Source organism: Lampetra planeri, chromosome 16 (assembly GCF_965212315.1).
Source record: "Lampetra planeri chromosome 16, kcLamPlan1.2.h2, whole genome shotgun sequence".
Classification (NCBI taxonomy): domain Eukaryota; kingdom Metazoa; phylum Chordata; class Hyperoartia; order Petromyzontiformes; family Petromyzontidae; genus Lampetra; species Lampetra planeri.
Window position 1 is genome coordinate 9477249 of NC_136122.1, and position 19418 is coordinate 9496666.

General features: G+C 46.6%; 1 protein-coding gene across 1 annotated transcript in view; it reads right to left on the reverse strand.

Moving 5' to 3' along the window:
• LOC144723011 (metallophosphoesterase MPPED2) overlaps positions 1 to 19418 on the reverse strand; it is a 56525-nt gene that overhangs the window by 14370 nt on the left and 22737 nt on the right. Inside the window, exon 3 of the mRNA XM_078601511.1 lies at positions 9435 to 9660. Coding sequence (XP_078457637.1) covers positions 9435 to 9660 — 226 coding nt within the window. The remainder of the gene's footprint in view (positions 1 to 9434; positions 9661 to 19418) is intronic.

Genomic DNA, 19418 nt, shown 5'->3' on the forward strand with positions numbered 1-19418 from the left:
TACGTGTGCCTCTACTCGGGTGTCCACGCGTCCTCAACGGTACTACAGAGACACTACACTACTATACACTACACTACATTATACACTACACTACTATAGACGACACATTGGGCTCTATGAAGACACTACACTACTATACACTACACTATACACTACACTACTATATACTACACATTGGGCTCTATGGAGGCACTACACTACTGTACAGTACACTATATTACATTCCACTACTATATACTACACTATACATTACACATTGGGCTCTATGGAGACAGGACACTACTGTACACTACACTATACACTACATTACTATACACTACACTACTATATTCTACACTACTATACACTACACACGACACTACTATAAACTACACATTGGGCTCTATGGAGACAGTACACTACTGTACACTACACTATACACTACTATACACTACACTATACACTACACTATACACTACACTATACACTAGACCACTATACACTACACTATACACTACACTACTATAAACTACACTATACACTACACATTGGGCTCGATGGAGGCCCGTCGTTAAGCGATTTGTCGTGAACAGGGGTGGTCGTTAAGAGAGGAGTTCTACTGTAATTATATTACTCACTCCAATCACTCGGTCACCGGCGGTCAGTCGCCTACTCATCACTCTTCTATCGCTACTATCATGGTCACTGTTTCGGTTGACTTTCATTACTTTATTCCTCCACCTATGTTGAAGACTTGTTCTACCAGACTCATTGTTTCGTCTCATTCCAACTATGTTCAACCACCACCAACACCTGACTCCTAGGCACCATTTTGTGTTCAACCACCACAATGCAGGTCTCAGCACTTCTCTTTCTGCATCTTTCATCACACCGCTCAACTTTGGAACTCTCTCCCATCGCCTTCCCCCCCCCCCAAGTTGTTATAATCAGGCTCAATGCAATAAATGCGTTAACTGATGGTGCTGTTTGTTGCAGGCCACTTGACAATTTGTTGTTGTTGCCTGTGCTCAGCAACGGATGTTTAAAACTATACATATAAAAGGTGTTTGAAAAGGATGGACCCGATGTGAAATCGCTATATCTCTGCAACCACGAACCGCCCATGAATGAAACTCTTACCACTTGAAAGGGCGGGGCATAGAGAGGGCGGGGCATAGAGAGGGCGGGGCATAGAGAGGGCGGGGCATAGAGAGGGCGGGGCATAGAGAGGGCGGGGCATAGAGTTTCAAATGATCACAGCTAGATGCCTCTCCCAGCGCACAAACAGCCCCTGGCCTCAGTCATTCGCGAGACGCGCCGCCTCAACGTTGGAGAGGTCGCACGGGACCCCAAGACTTGGCGCTACACTCCTGGCCCCCAAGATCCCCAGACATCACCACACCCTGCGGCTTTTCTTGTGGGGATACGTCAAAGGCCGTGTTGTTTTTGTGCCACCATTAGCGACTAATCTGGATGACCTCAAAAACAGAATCACGGCAGCGGTGACTTCAGTGGAAGAAGACACTTTGAGAGGCGTTTGGGACGAATTCAACTATCGTCTCGATGTTGTCCATACAGCAGGTGGAGGGCACATAGAGCATTTATAAAATGGTTTTGTAAAATGTGATAACTCATGAAACCGTTTGTAACTTTTCGTGTAATTGTAATATGTTGCCATCGCGAAATATACTGCTTTGAAATTGGGTCCATCTTTTAAAAACACCCCGTATATACACACATATTTAAAACATTGCCAGATTATAAATTACCGAGTCATATTCTATGTATTCCTCAAGGAGACGCACGCGAAAACATAACAGTGCCATCGTGCCCACAAAAGTGCCCACGTTCGGAGAGAGAGCAGAGCGGTGTGACTGTGTAAGAGGACAACGCCACTTCGTCACCTTGGGGAATAAAAAAAAAGACAATGACGATTTCCAAATCAATCCACTGCGAGCCACCCCGCAAGGACACTCAATACAGGCGCTTGAATTTTTCCGCAATACTTCTTAACGACCCCGCGGCGCGCCGCGTTGGAGGAAGGCGGCGATCGTGCGGACGGGGTTCGTGCCGCACCGGTGTCGGGCCCGCACCGGGGTCAAGCCCGCACCACGCCACGCCACCCGGCGGAGCTTGTATATTTTTGACGCGACAGAAACCGAGCACGGTGTTCGGCACGGCACAGCAGCCTCAACCGCCCCCCCCCCCCCGCTCGACAAGGACAAATGCAGCCCATTAAAGCAGGCTGTTTCGCTGCCGCCACACCGCCTCTGGGCAGCGGTATTCCAAGGCAAATTAATAATCTCTACTGGGATTTGAGACCTCGCGTGACATCTGGCGGTGGGGGCTGACACTTCCCGTGAGGGCTTTTTTTTTTGGGGGGGGGGGGGCAAGGCCCTGGTAATTAACCCGGATTAAATCTCCCACCGCCAGCAGCCCACCCATCCTACCCCCAGCTCTAACCCCTTCACTATTTAGTCTTCTCCCAACTGGCATGTTCAAGGCTAAGAGCCGTGACCCCCCCAACCCCAAACATTACTAGGTTAAGCACGTTGAATAATAACACGCTTGCATTTTTTTCGCTCTCTCTTCCCTCCCTTTCTCTCGTGCCCGTACTGAGCCGTTCATTTACATACATTTGAGCATGCTGCAGTCATTCTATAATAATGTGCATTAAAATTCACAGTTCGGTAGCATTGTGGATATAACACGTTGCTTGCATATATATTAATAGCCATGTATGTGCCGCACGCAAGGAATACAACGGATAATAAACCGCATACGAAATATTAAATGAGTTTAAAATTTATGCTGTCTGCACATTATCTTTGAATGTGAATTTTACAGATTATTTTTGGGCTTTCATGTCCACTCAAAGGCTTATTTATTCCCACAGTTTGTGTGTGTGTGAAGAGCTCTTTTAGCATATAAATCATTCTGTTCACAGATAACCAGCAGAGCCATGCAGTACATGCCTCTGGTTCAAAGGTCACAGTAAAAGTGTTAACAGTAAACAATAAACATAGTAAAAGGTATATGTACAGTTTATGCACCGTTATTATATTAATCCGCAAAATGTTTTTCCCAACTGAAGTTAAAACCATGTTCTGGGAAAATAAAACGCAGGATAAAACCAAGAATTAGCCCACAATAAAAATTGTTAAATTGGGCAAGCAATTATTTTTGAAAACAAAGAACGCAAATATTGACAGAACCTTTCGTGGACTTCTAAACCACATATGGCAGGGTGCGACAAAGCAAATTGCTTTATTTAATTATTCGTTTCATGCGCTGCGCTTTAAACACCGACTATATATCTATCAACCTACTCGCCCGCACAAGGGAAAGATCTGCAAACCAAAAACCGTAGACTCGGCCCGGAGTGAAAAAAACACGAATCAATTTGCATGCACACCGGATTGCCATGACTCACTAAGATTCATATTTTAAGTTTGGCGATGTAAATTTGCAGAGTACATGCCCTGCCGGGTGAGTTACAACAGGGACATCCGTACATCATGACGGAACGGATGCATTCAATCTGCAGAAATAAAATTTCAATACTGTACCGTATTAACATTTCTCAGAAGGTGCAAAAAAAGTATACATAAAGTATTTTTTATTTTGGAACGACAATGCTATTTGCACGATCACGGATGGCATGTCCTAGCCACTGGTACTATCCATCAATACTTGAGACCCATAATTGCAGAGGCACAATAGCCAAGCATGTGCCCTAAGCACTGTTAAAACAACTATGAAGACGGAGCAATGAAATCTAAACTAAACTTAAATTTGTTTTTATTTTACCAGGAATAGGCACACTGAGCTGGCTATCACAAATGACGGCTTAACAAAGTGGCTTGTCACCGTGTGGAAATTTATAGCAGCCAAATACTCCAGACACACGTTTCTAAATGTGGAGGGGAAAAACCAGAGGACCCAGAGAAAAATCCACGCGACCGCGGGGAGAATAAATATACAGTGATCAGGGTCGGGATCGAACCCACGACCTCCTCCATACCATGCGAGATAGTTAACATCTCGCCACTGTATCACTCCAAATTGGCTATATGTGCAGGAGCTGGATGGATTGTTGACGGCTTGGGTTATCCAGCAGTGGATTCATCATTGATGACGACAAAAGATGATTGATGATGATGAAAACGAATGTTTCAGTGCCACCCGTTGGCCATTTCCTTTGAGCAGATTCAAGAAGAGCTCGATTAGCATTCTGGCTTCTTGATTGCACGCCGTTGCACGTTTTCCTCCTTTGGCTCTTCTCCCATTATTTTGGAGCCAAAAATCATCATCATTAACGTTTGCGTGACTTTAATTATTGTAAAATGTGTTACTAATGCATTTGGCACCCACGTTTATTTTTGGGGTGTTCCGTTAATGAGTGCCGCCTGCTTGTTGCGCGGCGTTGCCACGCTGCCCATCTCCGCAGGGGCCTGGGTTGCTAAAAACGCCTCTTGAAGATTCTTTTGCCCAACCCTTCCGCCCCCCCCTGCCCCCCCGTTATTTTTGCACATTCGCAACTGCCACCGTGGCGAGCGAACCGCCGAAGCGACGTTTGAGAGCGCGTCGATCTCGGTCGAATGGCCCCTTCGCATTTCGACACGGGCAGCAGCAACCACCGCCGCCACCGCCGGGGCGACCGACCATGCAGCTTGGAGAGAGAGTCGCGGCGATAAGGGCGGCACGACCGGTCGCTTCGCTCGCTGGTTGACGGCCGCCCGATGGAAACTTGGCCCATCTCTCGCCGCCGCGGTTCACTCCCACCACCACCCCCCCCCCCCCCCTCAAATGGCTCTGAGCGACGGCGTCGATACGAGGCCGTCGGAAGCCATCCGTGCTGTCAGGTTGACGACGCGCGTTTAGCCTGCCAAGGTTAAGGTGACTATCGGTATATTAACTTCGGCGTTAATCATGGCAACGTGCGAACAATATCATCTTCATAAGAAATATAAATAAATAAATATTTTACCCGAGTGTTGGTCCATACAATGCTCAGTTATGAGCAGGTCATTTTACAATGCATTGTCTAAATATATGTAAAAAATAGTAAAAACCAGCCAATATCAATTCACCAATGGATTAAGGCCTCTCCAGGTCGTGCGAGTTTTTATTTTAATTTTGCCATACTTCACCGCACTGGTCAATGCAGGTTGGTGAGGGGGCAGGGAGGGCACTCGCCACTGATGTTACCCATGGCCAGGAATCTAACTCGAATGGCGTGTTTTGGACCCAGTTTCCAGGTATGCACATCCATACCAGACTGCTGCTGCTGTTGTTCTATGGCTACCGTAGATTTCCTTCTCATTTGTGTTTTGGCGAAATGCTCTTTTTTTGCACGACATTCCTTGCAAGCCCGCTATTGTTTGAAGGACAAGTGCGGCAACCAGGACGCGTCCGATTCATTCAAATTCACCCATTCATTCTTTCATTCCAAACCCGTTCCCGTTGTGCAGTGTTTCGTGCGACGCAGCGACAGACGATGCTCAATTTACGCCGATTGCAGATTTAATATCCGAGCAGTCGCCACCGGGGGTCTGTTTCCAAAAACACAGCCTAGACAAAGGCTGGCAGCAGTCGTCAGGCAACAGACCGCTCGTCACGCTATAACCTTTCAAGGCACGGCGATCGTTTCGGACTCGTGCAATAACGCGGCAAGTTTTGCCGAAGTTGCGCGTGCAACTTGCGCGCACACGCACGCACGCACGGCTTGGGTGTCTCTGACCGAAGAAAAATGACCCGGTGATTTATCACTTTCTCCCAACATGAAACCTGAACGACTGCTGTGGGAGCTAATTGAACAGAGCGCTTTGATCATTCTGTCACGGAGACAAAGACGGACGCTCGGTAAATGGGAGTTTTACTGCTCTCCCGAGGCGGGTTTACGGGACAGAAGCTGCTTTGTACACACTTCATTGCCGTCCAGATAGACAACGGTGAGCTCATTTGTATGGCGGGGGCCCCGCTCAGGAGAAGCGCTGGGTGTTTGTACCGCGAACAGATGGTCGTGCACCTAAAACAGCGGCAGTGGCCGCAGCACGCTGCATCGTATCCTCCGCGGCAATTAGTCAAGCAGACGCTCATTACCGACCGCTCAGCAGTTAGGTGGGGCCCCTTCGCGACGGGCTCGAGGTGGAGAGGCGAGCGAACGTTGCTTTCACGCTCGCCTTTGTTTAAGAAGCTCGGCTAAATGCTCGACTAATTTTAGTCTTTCATGCGGAGGACATGTTTTGTGCGAATGATTGCAAAAGGACAAGCGGGTTTATTTATGTTGTTTGTTCAGCCCACGAATAAATGCCCTTACCATTAAATGTATATTGTGTTGCATGTGTCCATGAAAGAGATAGAGACGGAGCGTACGGGAATGGCAATTGCTTGCACATTCTACATGTCTGGGTGACCTTTGACTTGTGAATGTACAAGTGCATAAAAGTATGTGTGTGTGTGTGTGCGAGTATGTTTGTATGTATGCGTACACTTTGGAAATCAGACAAGGTTACCTGCTACATTACAGACTCAATTGTACATTTTTCCTTAAAGCATGAGACGTTCATTGAAATTATCTGGAGAGAAAAAAAATACACAAAGCAGTTGTCTGAAGGACACAGCACTATATATTTTGTATGCATTGTATTATATATATAAATAATAAACCAATCTGCTGATTCTCACAAAGCAGAATCCACTCATCTGGTGGAAGGTTCCAAAACTGGGTCTGTGATGATATAGCGCTCCCAATGCCTTCTGGCCCCGCTCGCTCACGGTGCTAATTATTGGAGCCTGCAGGTAAAAAGAAAAAAAGAGAGAGAGGCTTTCGTAGTAATGGGGGGGGGGGGCACATCACAAGGGCTTCTAAAAAAAAATCTCCACGCTAAAGCGAACGCTCCGGAGATCTGTTACGTAAAACACATGCTCCCACGTGTTTGGCTTTGGGCCTAAAATACAGAGGAAATGCCGCCTGCCAGCTGCGTGCCGTGTTAACCGACCCAATGCCAGTTTTTTTGCCCTCCTGGGTAGGGTTCGCTTTCCAGGGTAGAACGGCGGAATGCTGAGCACGGGGGAAAACTTCAGTAGCGACACTTCGCCCGAAATCTAGTAAAATCTATTTCCAGCCATAACAAAGCGGGCCACGTGGCGATGCGGGGGTCAATTAGAGAGCCCCACCGCCGAGGAGTCGGTCTTGACGATGATCCGTAGGGCTGCTGTGGCGTGAGCAATTGTGGTAACCCCTCGATAATGTGGGTCACCTCATGACAGATTCAAATTTATAGAAGGAAAGCCGTGGTCCACGTTCTAATTGAGCCACGGCAATTTCTTTAGGTTAAGCCCGCGTCGAAAGCCCTGGATGTATTATTTTTAAGCGTTATAAAATGTACAAGTTAAAGGACAGAAGCACACGTGCGTCCGTGCGTGCATTGGGCAGGCAGTGATTCACTCCCTCTGGGAGTCATGAAACTTTCAGGATTCATGGTCACAATAATTCGATTCAATAATCATTCATTTTTTGCCATTCGTGGGGGAAAGTCAAATCTATCTGTTGTGGCGAATGGGTTTCTGCGAACCAATCGCACACCGAATAGAATAGAATAACAATGATAATAAGCATTATTAGTTGCTAACTGTGATAACAATCTTGCCAACTGCCATTTAGCGGCATCTGCAAACCGTGCGAATGAAGCACAAGTCCACTGCTGTGCTCCCGTTATAATGTAAGTGTGCACTTTACATTTCGAGCAAGTTTGCAAAAGCAACTATTCACAGTCGTGGCTACGTTTTTGTACGAAATGAAAAAAATGTATAAATTCTGAAGGTTTTCAAATGCAATTGACCGGGAGTTAAGATTTTTTTGGGTTAGATCGCATCAGTATAAATGTGTCGTAACCCTCCACCACCCAACACAGCCGCCAATTAGTAAGGGATTTGTCACGTAAACAAAACGTCAATTAAATTTCGATTTAAAGCTTTCGTGACTGCAGGGATTCATCTTCTTGGTTCTTTCGGTAAAGTCACGTAGAAGGGAAGTAATAAAATAATAAAAATAAAACATAATAAAATAATTCTCACGACGTTTCGGCCACAACGCAAGCAGCCGTCCTCAGGTGAAGACCAGGTCTGTCGGGGAGACAGCGTCTGACGTGTGTTGGAGAGTAAATCCACAATATTTACAATTTGAGTAGTACGACGTTTCGCTGGTAATTACAACCAGCATCATCGGGAGATTTGGCAGAATAGTGAAGCCACCCACCTGCTGCCGGTCTTAAACGGAGCAAGATGACGTCATTGCTGTTACGACACATTTCTGCTTACGCGATTTAACCCAAAAAACCTTTATTATGAATAATATTAGTCGCGATGATGTTTGATTTTACCTTTGTCCGGGATTACTGCCACAAAAGGTGGATAAGTGTATTACCAGGACACCTTCAGGATAATTAAATCATTATAAGAATAATTAGAATTATAGGCAATTGAGTTCATGAAGCAGAAAAAAACAACGAATTATAGTGAATATATTTTCCCATTAAAAATGGCTAATAGAAGCAAGAAGAATTAGCAATTATTGAAAATATCAACAAAATATATATACTAAAATCTACCTGACAGTCACCGGATTTTGAACACTGAAACGTTTGCATTCATTCTCCCTCAAGCAAAGTAGACGGACATATGAATGTGCCTTGTATTTGAATTTACAATGAAAGTATTTGTGCTGCGCTAATCTGGATCATCTGTACTGTATTGTTCCTGAGCATCATTCGAACAAAAAGTAAACTCCCTACAGATCTGCCAAGGATCTTAAAGATATAGAATATGAATCCAAAAAAGACAATCATATTATTAATATTATTGCTCAAGAGTTTATCAGAGGTAAATCTCTGCAATGTATTGCTCACGTCACTGCTGGTAGATGGGCCCCAACTAAAATAAGTTCCAGAGAGCCCTGCAAGAGGATATTTTGACCCGCCTTTCTGCACCGGCCGGGGATCCTGGAAGAGGTGAAAGTCCCCACGCTTCACCCCACCACACGCCATCTGCCGATCGATCCAACTGTGGTGTAGCCATTTACACTTGCTGGGTGGACAGAGACGACGGGGGGTGCGGGGGAGATTTAAGAAACTTGCCACACGATTTCAAACGCAACACTGGGAGGTCAAAGGCGGTGACTCTGGATTACAAGTCTTGTGCACTTACTACAACACCCTCAATGGCAGCATACCAGTAATTACTAAGAGGTTAATTCAACTTAAAAGCTTCCAGTAACAATCTATGAATTTCCAGCCAAACTTGATTTTTTTACATAAATTCACATTGTGCATTAGATTTAAGGGCTCATTCTAGTCCTTTAACTTTGACTTTCGTAAAAACTGGGCTGCTTTGACACATTAGAGCCACAGTGGGCATGGCACGTGCCTTTGGGGGCAGCGCGAGGTACTCACCAGGGCGAGCCGTAGATGCGGAAGCCCTTGACCGTGACCTCCGAATCCTGCAGGTAGATGCAGTTGGTGAGCAGCCCCTGCACGTTGTCGTAGTCTTCCGGCTTCAGCTTGGTCACCGACGGGAAGCGGTAGTAGTCCTGCTTGATGAGGTCGGCCATGAAGTTCTTGTCGAAGGTCAGCTCGTGGTTGCCAGCGATCACCACCTTGTACTCGTACGGCAAGCTGCCTGCGGTGGGCAAACAGAGCAGACGAAAGGGGCGCGGTTCCACCACAGGCCGTACGGTCGCTGGATCTACTGCGGTGTCTCACCCATCGACAGTTGAGGAAAGTAAGTGGGATTTGGGGCAGGACGCCGTCACGAGTTCGGGCGTTAAAGACGAGAGGAGCGATGGTGAGAGGGCGCGCGCCATAGGAGGGAGCGCAACCGGGCAGACGTCCACCTTGGAAAGGTGGAGCCGCATTTAGCAGCGCGCGTTGCAAGCAACGGTCGCGCGCGAGTCCATTGTTGTGTTCACAATACAGGATTCCCTCGTTAATTTCGAGGGATGCGTTCTGAAAGATGCTTGTGAACAGCGCATTTCACAAACAATAATATTGGCCTACGAGAACCTATCTTTGTAATGAATTAACTGAAATAAATACGTATATAAACTATGGTGATGATGTGTCTCATCACTTTATCTCATCACATTTTCTCACATCACATTCTCTCTCATCACTTTTTCTCTCCCGCTCTCTCAATGCAGTCGTGTAGACAGTTTCAGATGCGATTGGTGGAAAAGCCAAAATCGTGGAAAGCAAGTTTGTGAACGACGAGGGAATAACTGTACAAAGCCGGCGTGCAAAAAAACCACCATCGCACTCAGGCTGCTTTCACTTTCTTGTGCAATTAATTCATGCCCTGGGCAGGGGCCCGAAAGGTTTAACACACCACCGGCAGCCATCGCGATGTTTGCTTTCAGAAGCTCCTGCGGAAAAAAACAACGTTGCACTGTGGTACCGTGAGAAATGGTGATGGCTTTGGACAGGCCTTAATCCAGCAGTGGATAAGTCGTGGCTGAAGGATGATTCCCACGATGAATGTGGGTTTGACAACCCACTTTGGACGGTTTGTCCAGATGCATTAAAACACAAATAAATAAATAATCGGTGTTCGCCGTGTTGTCGGAAATCAGAGTGGTTGGGAAATGTCAAAGCAATCAAGGGGCTAACACGCACCGTGTGTGCGCGTGTATAAATTATTTCGTGGTGCTACCGTGTTTGCAGTGGGGAACAAGCACAATCAACATTTTTATAATTTCAACACGTTTGTCAATAACGCTGCCTTGAAAAGGGAACAAAAAAATATTTAACAGGCAACGTTTCGGGCAACGGCCCTCTTTCATCGCACGTAAATCAACACACTGTGTAAATAGGTAGGTGGGTCGAAGATCTATTTGCTATCCTACTTGCCCTGCAGGATCCTCTGAGGCCACACACCCAAGCAGTAGGAGTACAAGCATGCGCTTCCAAACCTGCCCATTAAAGTGTCTACCCCCCCCCCCACCCCCCCCAGTAATGTATTATCCTTCAACACCCACTCAACACCTTTTTTTTGTAAACATCAGCTTGCTACAGAAGATCAGGGCAAACTGAATACATTCCCGCGACTGCATTAGCCGTTAACTTTTTCTCTCCGTCTCTCTCTCCCCGGCGCGCAATTGAAACGGTCGGCAGAACGTTTCAAATGTTACCGCCTCGGTCCACCCAGCGGTTATGCGATCGGCAGGTCGTGCACGTTGGAGTAAAGTGTGGGTGCCCGCCCCCCACCTCTTCCAAAAGCTCTGGCCAGTGTGGAAGAGTAGGCCAAAATACCATCGAGGAGGCCCTGGCACCAGCAGTGGAGTAAGTCAAGAAATTTCAGGGCTGCAACTTCGCCTTTTTGGATCACCTTTTAAATCATGTTTGTGTTTATTCCATGTCCTATTTGCATAGCTATACTATCATGCATTCTGCACATTACTTGTTAGTATTCCATCTGCTTATGCACTTTGGCTGTAGCTCTCCATCAGGGCCATTATACAATACCCAATGAAGTGTAAAATTATACTTATGCATACAGTGAAGGCAGCCGAGCGGTACGGAGACTAAATTAAAGTAAAATAACTCAGACCTGTTATGTAAAAAAAAAACTAAAATTTAAATGATTGGATTTTCTTTCGCTCCGCACTGTTTTTTGACGTAAAAAAAAAGAAAATGAAACGGTGAAGCTAATCGTGAAATACAAAATGTCAAAAGTGTGCTGAAGGCATGAGAGTGAGGGCGAGCGAGCGGAGCACACCGAACTCCCCCCCCCAACCCCCCCCCCCCCTCGTGACTGCAGTCTCCACGCCAGCGAAAGCAAAGCTGCGACGAAAGAAAATGCACACGGATTATGTTGCAAAGCAAACAAAAAGAAACGCCCCTAAAAATCACGATTAATTAAAGCTCACGTGCGACAGTCGCCAAAATAAAAAATAACATGTCCCGATTAAACTTAATCAAATTTAAATGCGCCGTAGAAATTATTTGGTTCGCAGATTTTCGTCAAAAAGCTTAAAGAGGCAAAAAGGTGCGGCCCTGCAATTTCTTGCTCATGCCACTGCTGGAGGAAGGGTCTCATTTAGAGGATATGTTTGGCCTACTCTTCCACACTGGCCAAACATCTCGGAAAGGGTTGGAATACCCACACTGCACCCCACCCCGTGACACAATTGACCAACTGTGGTGAACCCATTAATACTGCGGGGTGGACAGAGGCCAGGTGGTGGGGGTTTAAGAAATCTGTTCGTTTTATCAACTGGCGTGCCGGGAGATTGAACAGCTGACCCCTGGATTGCAAATCCACTGCGCCAACCATTACACAGTGGCAGCATCCCAAATAAAAAAGGGGAGTGGAAATGTTGAGCGTGGCCTTGTGTTTCGGTGCGACAAGCCCTCCCAAAGTCTAAGAATGAAAGTCCGAAATTAAGTAGAAGGGTAATTAAATGTAAAACAATATTTCACGTTCTTGTTCCAACCAATTAATCAAGCGACGTAGAAGTCCATCAATAGCAGGAGTGATCATACTGGGAAAGCACAGTCCACACAAAGAACGCAAGAATGTCCAACGCTTGCGTTCATCCGAATCTGAATCTTTATTTATCCTGGAGAAATCCGATGAGCTTTGAAACTCTTTTTCACAGATGTCCAGGAAAGCGGGTGACTTATAATGCACCTCTAACACATTGAGGACCACCCCACCCATAAGGGCAGGTAGGGTAGAGCAAGTAATCAATTGTTTGTGAGAGCAGCTAAAATTAATGAATCTTCAGAAGTGAACTCCGCTGAAATGTGAGTGGGGCCCACGTTGCGGCCACCATTGACGAGCGCGTGACGAGACGCCACAAGTGCATCTGTTGGCGCCACCGCTTCAGCGGATTCTCTAAGGACACGGCACTCAAAGCAACGTGAAGTGTTTGTTCAAGTGTCCCAGCAATCGGTAAAAACGAGGCGGCCGCGCGGGGCAGCTTTGGGACATTTCTCCCGCGACTCTAAGAACCTTCGATAAGTTGCTTTCGTTTGGCTGTTGGGAGCCTCTGGCATTCATCTCGAATCTTAAACACCGTGAACGTGGGCCGGTGTGATTTGGATAACTCGCAGCGGCCCACAGTTATTAAAATGCGCTGCTTGTGTTTTTTTTGTTCGCCCATACCTATTTAGCGGGTATCATTGTCCTCGCTCGCGTCTTTGTCAGTGCACTCACAGGTTTCTGGCCAACGTGACTCACGCCAACTGCTCCCCACGCCCCACCACTTGATGGTGACGAGTCTCCATTTCATTTTTTGCTATTGCGTAAAATCTCAAATTTTAATTCGCAACAATGCTCCGGTTGTTTATGCCGGCGAGGAGTTTCCGTTTGCGATATATCTATTTGTAGCAAATATGTCGACGAACGAGACCAGAATGATAATAGGGTTTTCCCCCCTTTTTTCTGGCAACAAAACTGAAACCTTTTTACAAGGAATCGTGTGTGCATTAACCACAATACTTGTGGTCAAAATGCAAATAAAAAACACACTCCGATAAAATATGCATTGTCCTCCACACCAGAGACAGCTTTCTTTTGAGCCTCGTCTCAATTGGTGCTAGACCAGAGGACGCCAAAAGGCGTACCAGAATACACTTAAATAAGATCCACGAGTGAATATACAAGAATTTCCCAGCAGGAAGAACTAAAAAGCACAACCCATACTCATCTATGCTGTGTCCCACCACCACCACCATGCTTCTCTCCCTCTGCTTCTCTCCCTGTGCTGCTCCACTTTGGAGTTGCCTCCCATCGTCCGTGTTCCCAAGTTCTTACAACCTCGCCCGATTCAGGAAACGTACTCATTCCTACCCATTACACCAAAATAGCCCGCTCTCTGTTGCTTGCTGCTGAGCATTTTGGGTCCTCTTGCTTGCGTTCAGCAGCCAGATTAACAACAACAAAAACAAAGACCCCACTGATAACCCAAGTGCGGTTTTCTTGATTGGGAATGCGCGTTGAGCGTTATTCCATCTGTGAGGCTCTCGCCACTAGTGATCTGGGTAATCTAGCCTGGAGATTCACACTCATATACTGCAGGCTTCCGACTCATCAGATAGAAAAAAAAAGCACGTAAAAAATATATATTAAATAAATGAAATTAAATGTAATGTATAAAAAAATATATGTATATATAACGGCGCGGAGGAGCCGAATACGTTGATGCAGCAACTCGTCCACCCGGACACGTCGCTCACAGCCTGGCACAGCTATGCTGAGAGGAAAAGTTCCGACGCACACCGAAGACGATCCCCCGCTGGGGGTGGGGGGGGCGCGGCCACCCGCCGCCGCCAACCCCGAGGACGGCTTCCAAACCTCGCCGAGGAAGCGATCAAGACGGGCGGCGGGGGAACGCCGTCGCGCTCAGCGCCGCAACCTGAACGTGCGGCACACCGAAGGGTCGTCGCGGTCAAATAGGATCCCTCCTCGAGCCGCCTCCGAGATGAGGGCGGCCCCCCCCCCCCGCCCCCCCCCCCTCGCCTCCTCAGGACGTACGTCGGCCTTGCGACGAACAGCCGCCGCTAAGAGGGCGGGCGTGAACTCTCGCGCCACCGTCTCTCTCCCTCTACGGCGAACCGGAATTCTGGGGCAGCGAGAGGCGTTAAGGCGAGGGGGTGAGACGTCATCGTCGTCATCGTCGTCATCATCGTCATCATTGTCGTCGTCATCATCGTCGTCATCGTCGTCGTCGTCATCATCATCATCGTCGTCGTCGTCATCATCGTCGTCATCAATTACGAGGTCAACACTGCTGCAGATAAAATCTCTGTTTAAGACAGCAAAGCAATTTGACACTAGAAGCTGGAAAGAAAAAAAAATACAGACGACTGGGTTAGGATTTTGCAGTTGTGCTGCTATTACGGCTCCCCGACCCCGCTTTGGTATCGTACCACGCGTGTTGTTGGGCACGATGTCTGACATCCCGCTCCACGTGCCTTCTTCAGGAACTGCGACTGCAAGTGTGGGGGAACTGAACAACTCAGTGGCTGAAGAAACCACAACCCAAATAGAAGGTGCCTCGAAGCCGAAAGCTGTGGATGCCATAGGTCGGCTTTATTTGGGTCTAACCGAATGATCCAGTTCCTGAAGCAACTCCCAGCACGTGGAGCGAAATGTCAGACATCGTTCCGAACAACAATCCAAACCACGATGGACAGCTAGACAGATGAACGGTTTTTTTCTTCCAAAATCTGAATAACTAATCGGTGCCCAGGATCTCTGCAGAGGCATAGTACGTAGCCAACTGTGCTAATCACAGGTGCGGCGGAAGGACAACAAACTAAACACAAAATTAGTTACAATATATAGTAATAGGTTTTTACCCTTTCAACTGGTACAAAAACTGACACCTTTATACAAGGCATCATGGTCCAACACCAATGGAGACTAGGCTCTAAGAAAAGCTGTCTCGGGTGTGGACCAATCAACTTCAAGGACAGTGCATATCATTATCATTATCAGAGTTGTTTCTTTTTGTTTGCATTTTGACTGCTTGTGTTGTGGTTATTGCAAACATGATGCCTTGTATAAAGGTGTCAGTTTTTATACCAGTTGAAAGGGTAAAAACCTATTACTACAAAATCAGTTCTAAAGAAATGAGTGTTCAATCTAGATTTAAAAGTGCAAAGCTCCAGTGGCTTCCTAACATCGGAAGGAAGAGTGTTCCAGACGGCCGCAGAAGCGCATCTGAAAGCTCGCGATGCGGTGACCGTCTTTGTCTGTTGATCAGCCAAAAGCTGCTGCTGCTGCTGCGAGGATGAACGGAGTTCGCCTGATGGTTTACGCTCCTTGACGAGATCAGCTAGGTATTGCCGTTCATTTGTGGCGAGCACTTTGTGTTGTAGCCTGGCGACACTGCATCACGCTGACAAGGGAGGAAGGGGGGGGGGCCTCGCACACCGGGGGCGAGGAAATCCTCCGCGTTGCTCCGTAATCACCTGACAGCAACACATGCGACTCCAATCTCCTTCCCGGATTAAAAACTAAGCCCCGTCGTACGTCGGCACGATGAAAAAAATGTGACGTCAATGCTGTTTTTGGGCTCCGTTCTTTGCGAGCCTTTTTCAACATTAAGTTTCCTTCCCAGAGCCGGGTGATACAAAGGGCTTGCTTGCGCACCGCCGGTACAAGGCGTGCGTGCTTGCGCGTGCATGGGCGCACTCGCAGAGAGAACTGAGAGTCACGTGACGGTGACCGTCATCGCGCCGCACGGACACCCTTTGTTAAAACTAAAGAGCAAATGGATGCAAGCGCATTTTCCTTCCTACAAATTGCCCGCTCGCACCACCCGGCGGCCGAAGGACCACCGCTAGATGGAGCGCTGGAGACCACCTGTAGAGGGTACCTTGGCCTACTCTTCCACGCAGGTCGAGACGTATTGGAAGAGGTGGCAGCACACACACTCCACACTCAATGCAAGCGACTTGCCTAACGGCTAACTGTGGCGTAAACCATTTTATAACGCTCGGTGGACGGACTGAGGCAGGGAGGCATTTTTTAAAACTTGCGCCGTTGTTTCAACTGCCGTGCCAGGAAATCGAACCGGCAAACTCCTGGACTGCAAGTCCAACGTGTCACCCATGGCAGTGCATGATTCGTCCTCACACTTTGGACTTGTCGGGGTGACATCGTGTGGGGCAACATTTGTCCGCAGATAAATGGAGGGGCCCAGCTGTTAAGATTGGAAAACGTAGCGTCCAATGTTCAGGAAATGCAACCATCGAGAAGAAAATTAGATTACATGCTCAGTGGGCCAGCCAGTAAATTTGCGGAAAGCCACTCAAGGCGTGAAATTGAGCAGTCATCAGAATATAACAATGGCAAAAAACACGAAAATCTCACCCCACACCCGCAAAAAAGACGGAGCCATTCTAGAGAGCCCTCGCTTAATAACTGCAAATATAAATTCACAGATATGTGGACACTGTCAGTAAAGTGCTCCGCAATTAAAAAAATATATATATGAAAAAGCTCGCAGGCCGTCACCTCTGAATCCGCCGTGTTGTGTAGCGGATCAACCTTCTCGGAAACTATACCGCAAAACGTAAATTGGACGTGGAAATGAATTTCATAACAATCATCATTTAAGCATTAGCCTATTTACATTTCATCAGTGTCCCAAAATGGTTACGGAAGCCACTGCTGCAGTTTATAAATGGAAAGTGCCGTGTAAAACACCAACATGTTTAATGACTAAAGCACTGAGAGAAAGGCCTTGCGAGAGCTCACAGTTGTGTAACCGCACCAGCCACGTGAAGGATTATGTGAACACACACACACACAGCAATGGTGATCGTCAACCATTCTCTATCCACTGCTGGATGAATGCCTCCCCCCACACTTTCCTCACAGTCCAGTGCTGCTACAAGCCGTCTCGCTCCTGCACACGAGCCGATCTCATCGCTCCATCTCCACGTAGGGTCGTCCTATAGGACACGTTCTCCTCTGGCTACTATTCTGTAAGCGCTTTTTTCTATCTGCCACCCGAGTTAATTTGCTAAAGTTGTTGTAAATCCCTTGTCTGAGAGTGCATCGAACTATTAACTACATTGTGTTTAAATTTTGATTTAAAGCTTTCGTGACTGCAGGGATTCATATTCTTGGTTCTTTCGGTAAAGTCACGTAGAATGGAAATAATAAAATAATAAAAATATAAAACAATAAAAATGCTCACGACGTTTCGACTGCAACACAAGCAATCGTCATCAGGTGTGATGATTGGTGCAATCGTCATCAGGTGTGATGATTGGTGCGATTGCTTGTGTTGCAGTCAAAACGTCGTGAGAATTTTATTGTTTTATATATTTATTATTTTATTATTTCCATTCTACGTGACTTTACCGAAAGAACCAAGAATACATTTTGTTTATTTTACCAGGTAAGGACCACTGAGCTGTTTAGCTCTTGTTCAGAAGGAACCTGGTCACAAATGATAGCCCAACGGAGTGGCTTATTACGTGGAAATGTAAAGCAGCCAAATGTTCTAAATGCACGTTGATTCTAAATGTGGAGGGAAAAAGTAGAGGATCTGGATACAATTTATGCGACCACGGGGAGATCATGCAAACTCCAAATATACAGGCGTCAAGGGTCTGCAACGAACCCACAACCTCCTGTATACCATGCGAAGTAGTTAAAATCTTCCGGTCTAACTCCTTATCTTTGATTTGTATTTTACTGCTTTCTTCACGCAATCTCAATGTGGAAACTCCTACTTTGTGAATGCTGCTGATAGTGTATATATAGTTTATATTAATGTCTTGCATTGTGAGAGCTTAGATGACTGTGACCAGTAGTCATTGATGGAAGATACAGCCAATTATCAATTATGATCGCAATTTAACTTTGTTATTAATTTTAAGTTGGAAAAAACATTTGATTTGTAACCACAGTTCACATTCATATCAGTTTACCCACACAAACACACTGGGTAGGAGCACTTGGAACCTGAGTTAGTGGCAAATGATATCAACTCGTGCTGTCCATCAATGGTGAAGTATGGTCAAAGATCTTGAGACACGGAAGCCTACACCCACCAGTGGATTGACAAAGCGGTTGTAATTTAGTTTTTATATATCCACACAGTTGAATACTATAATTGCAAGCGGTTTTTTTTATCCCACGTGACAAAGTGTATTGACCAAAGCTCTACCCCCCCTCTTGACCCCACCAACAGCTGCCCCCCGCAGCACAAAATAATAATGTATTATTGATTTGAAATCTCGGTAGGATGCTGACTCATACAGCCAGCGATTCCTATCACTTTCGCTTAAAAATCGGGATTTGGATGCCAGTTCAGCAAACAAACAAACAAAACTAAAAATGTGTTCCGTTATTTTTCTCACTACAGTTCACAAGAGGTGGAAAAGTGCTGTGATTTAGTCTCCGCCTTGCAATCCTCAACAGGAGCTTTACAGAAAACGCACCGCTAAGAGGTCTGCACTGCTTGCCACGTTTTCATTTTTCCGTGCCTGTAATTGCAAGACAACACGCCACAGCACCCAAACAATACATAACCTCTAAACAAAACGTTGCTCTGTATCTCTAGCAACATGGACATCGCTCTCCGATGTGTTTCTCGGGTTGTTACCCGCACCTCGTTCGGCATGATGCCCGACGTTTCGCTCCACGTACTGGGACCTTCAACGGGAACTGAATACATTTGTTCAGTTCGGCCCAAATGAAGCAAACTCATGGCATTCGAATTTGCCGGCATCTTGCCAGCTCTATTTGGTATCTTGGCCGTCTACGCCAGCCATCACATGCCAAACCACACGTGGCACCACCCCGAAAACCCGCCCACCGCACCATTGTAAGACCCCGACCGCAAAAACCCTAAGCAGTGGTACAACATACAACATTACTCAGTCCTTGAGCGATTACGGTGCAAGATTTGC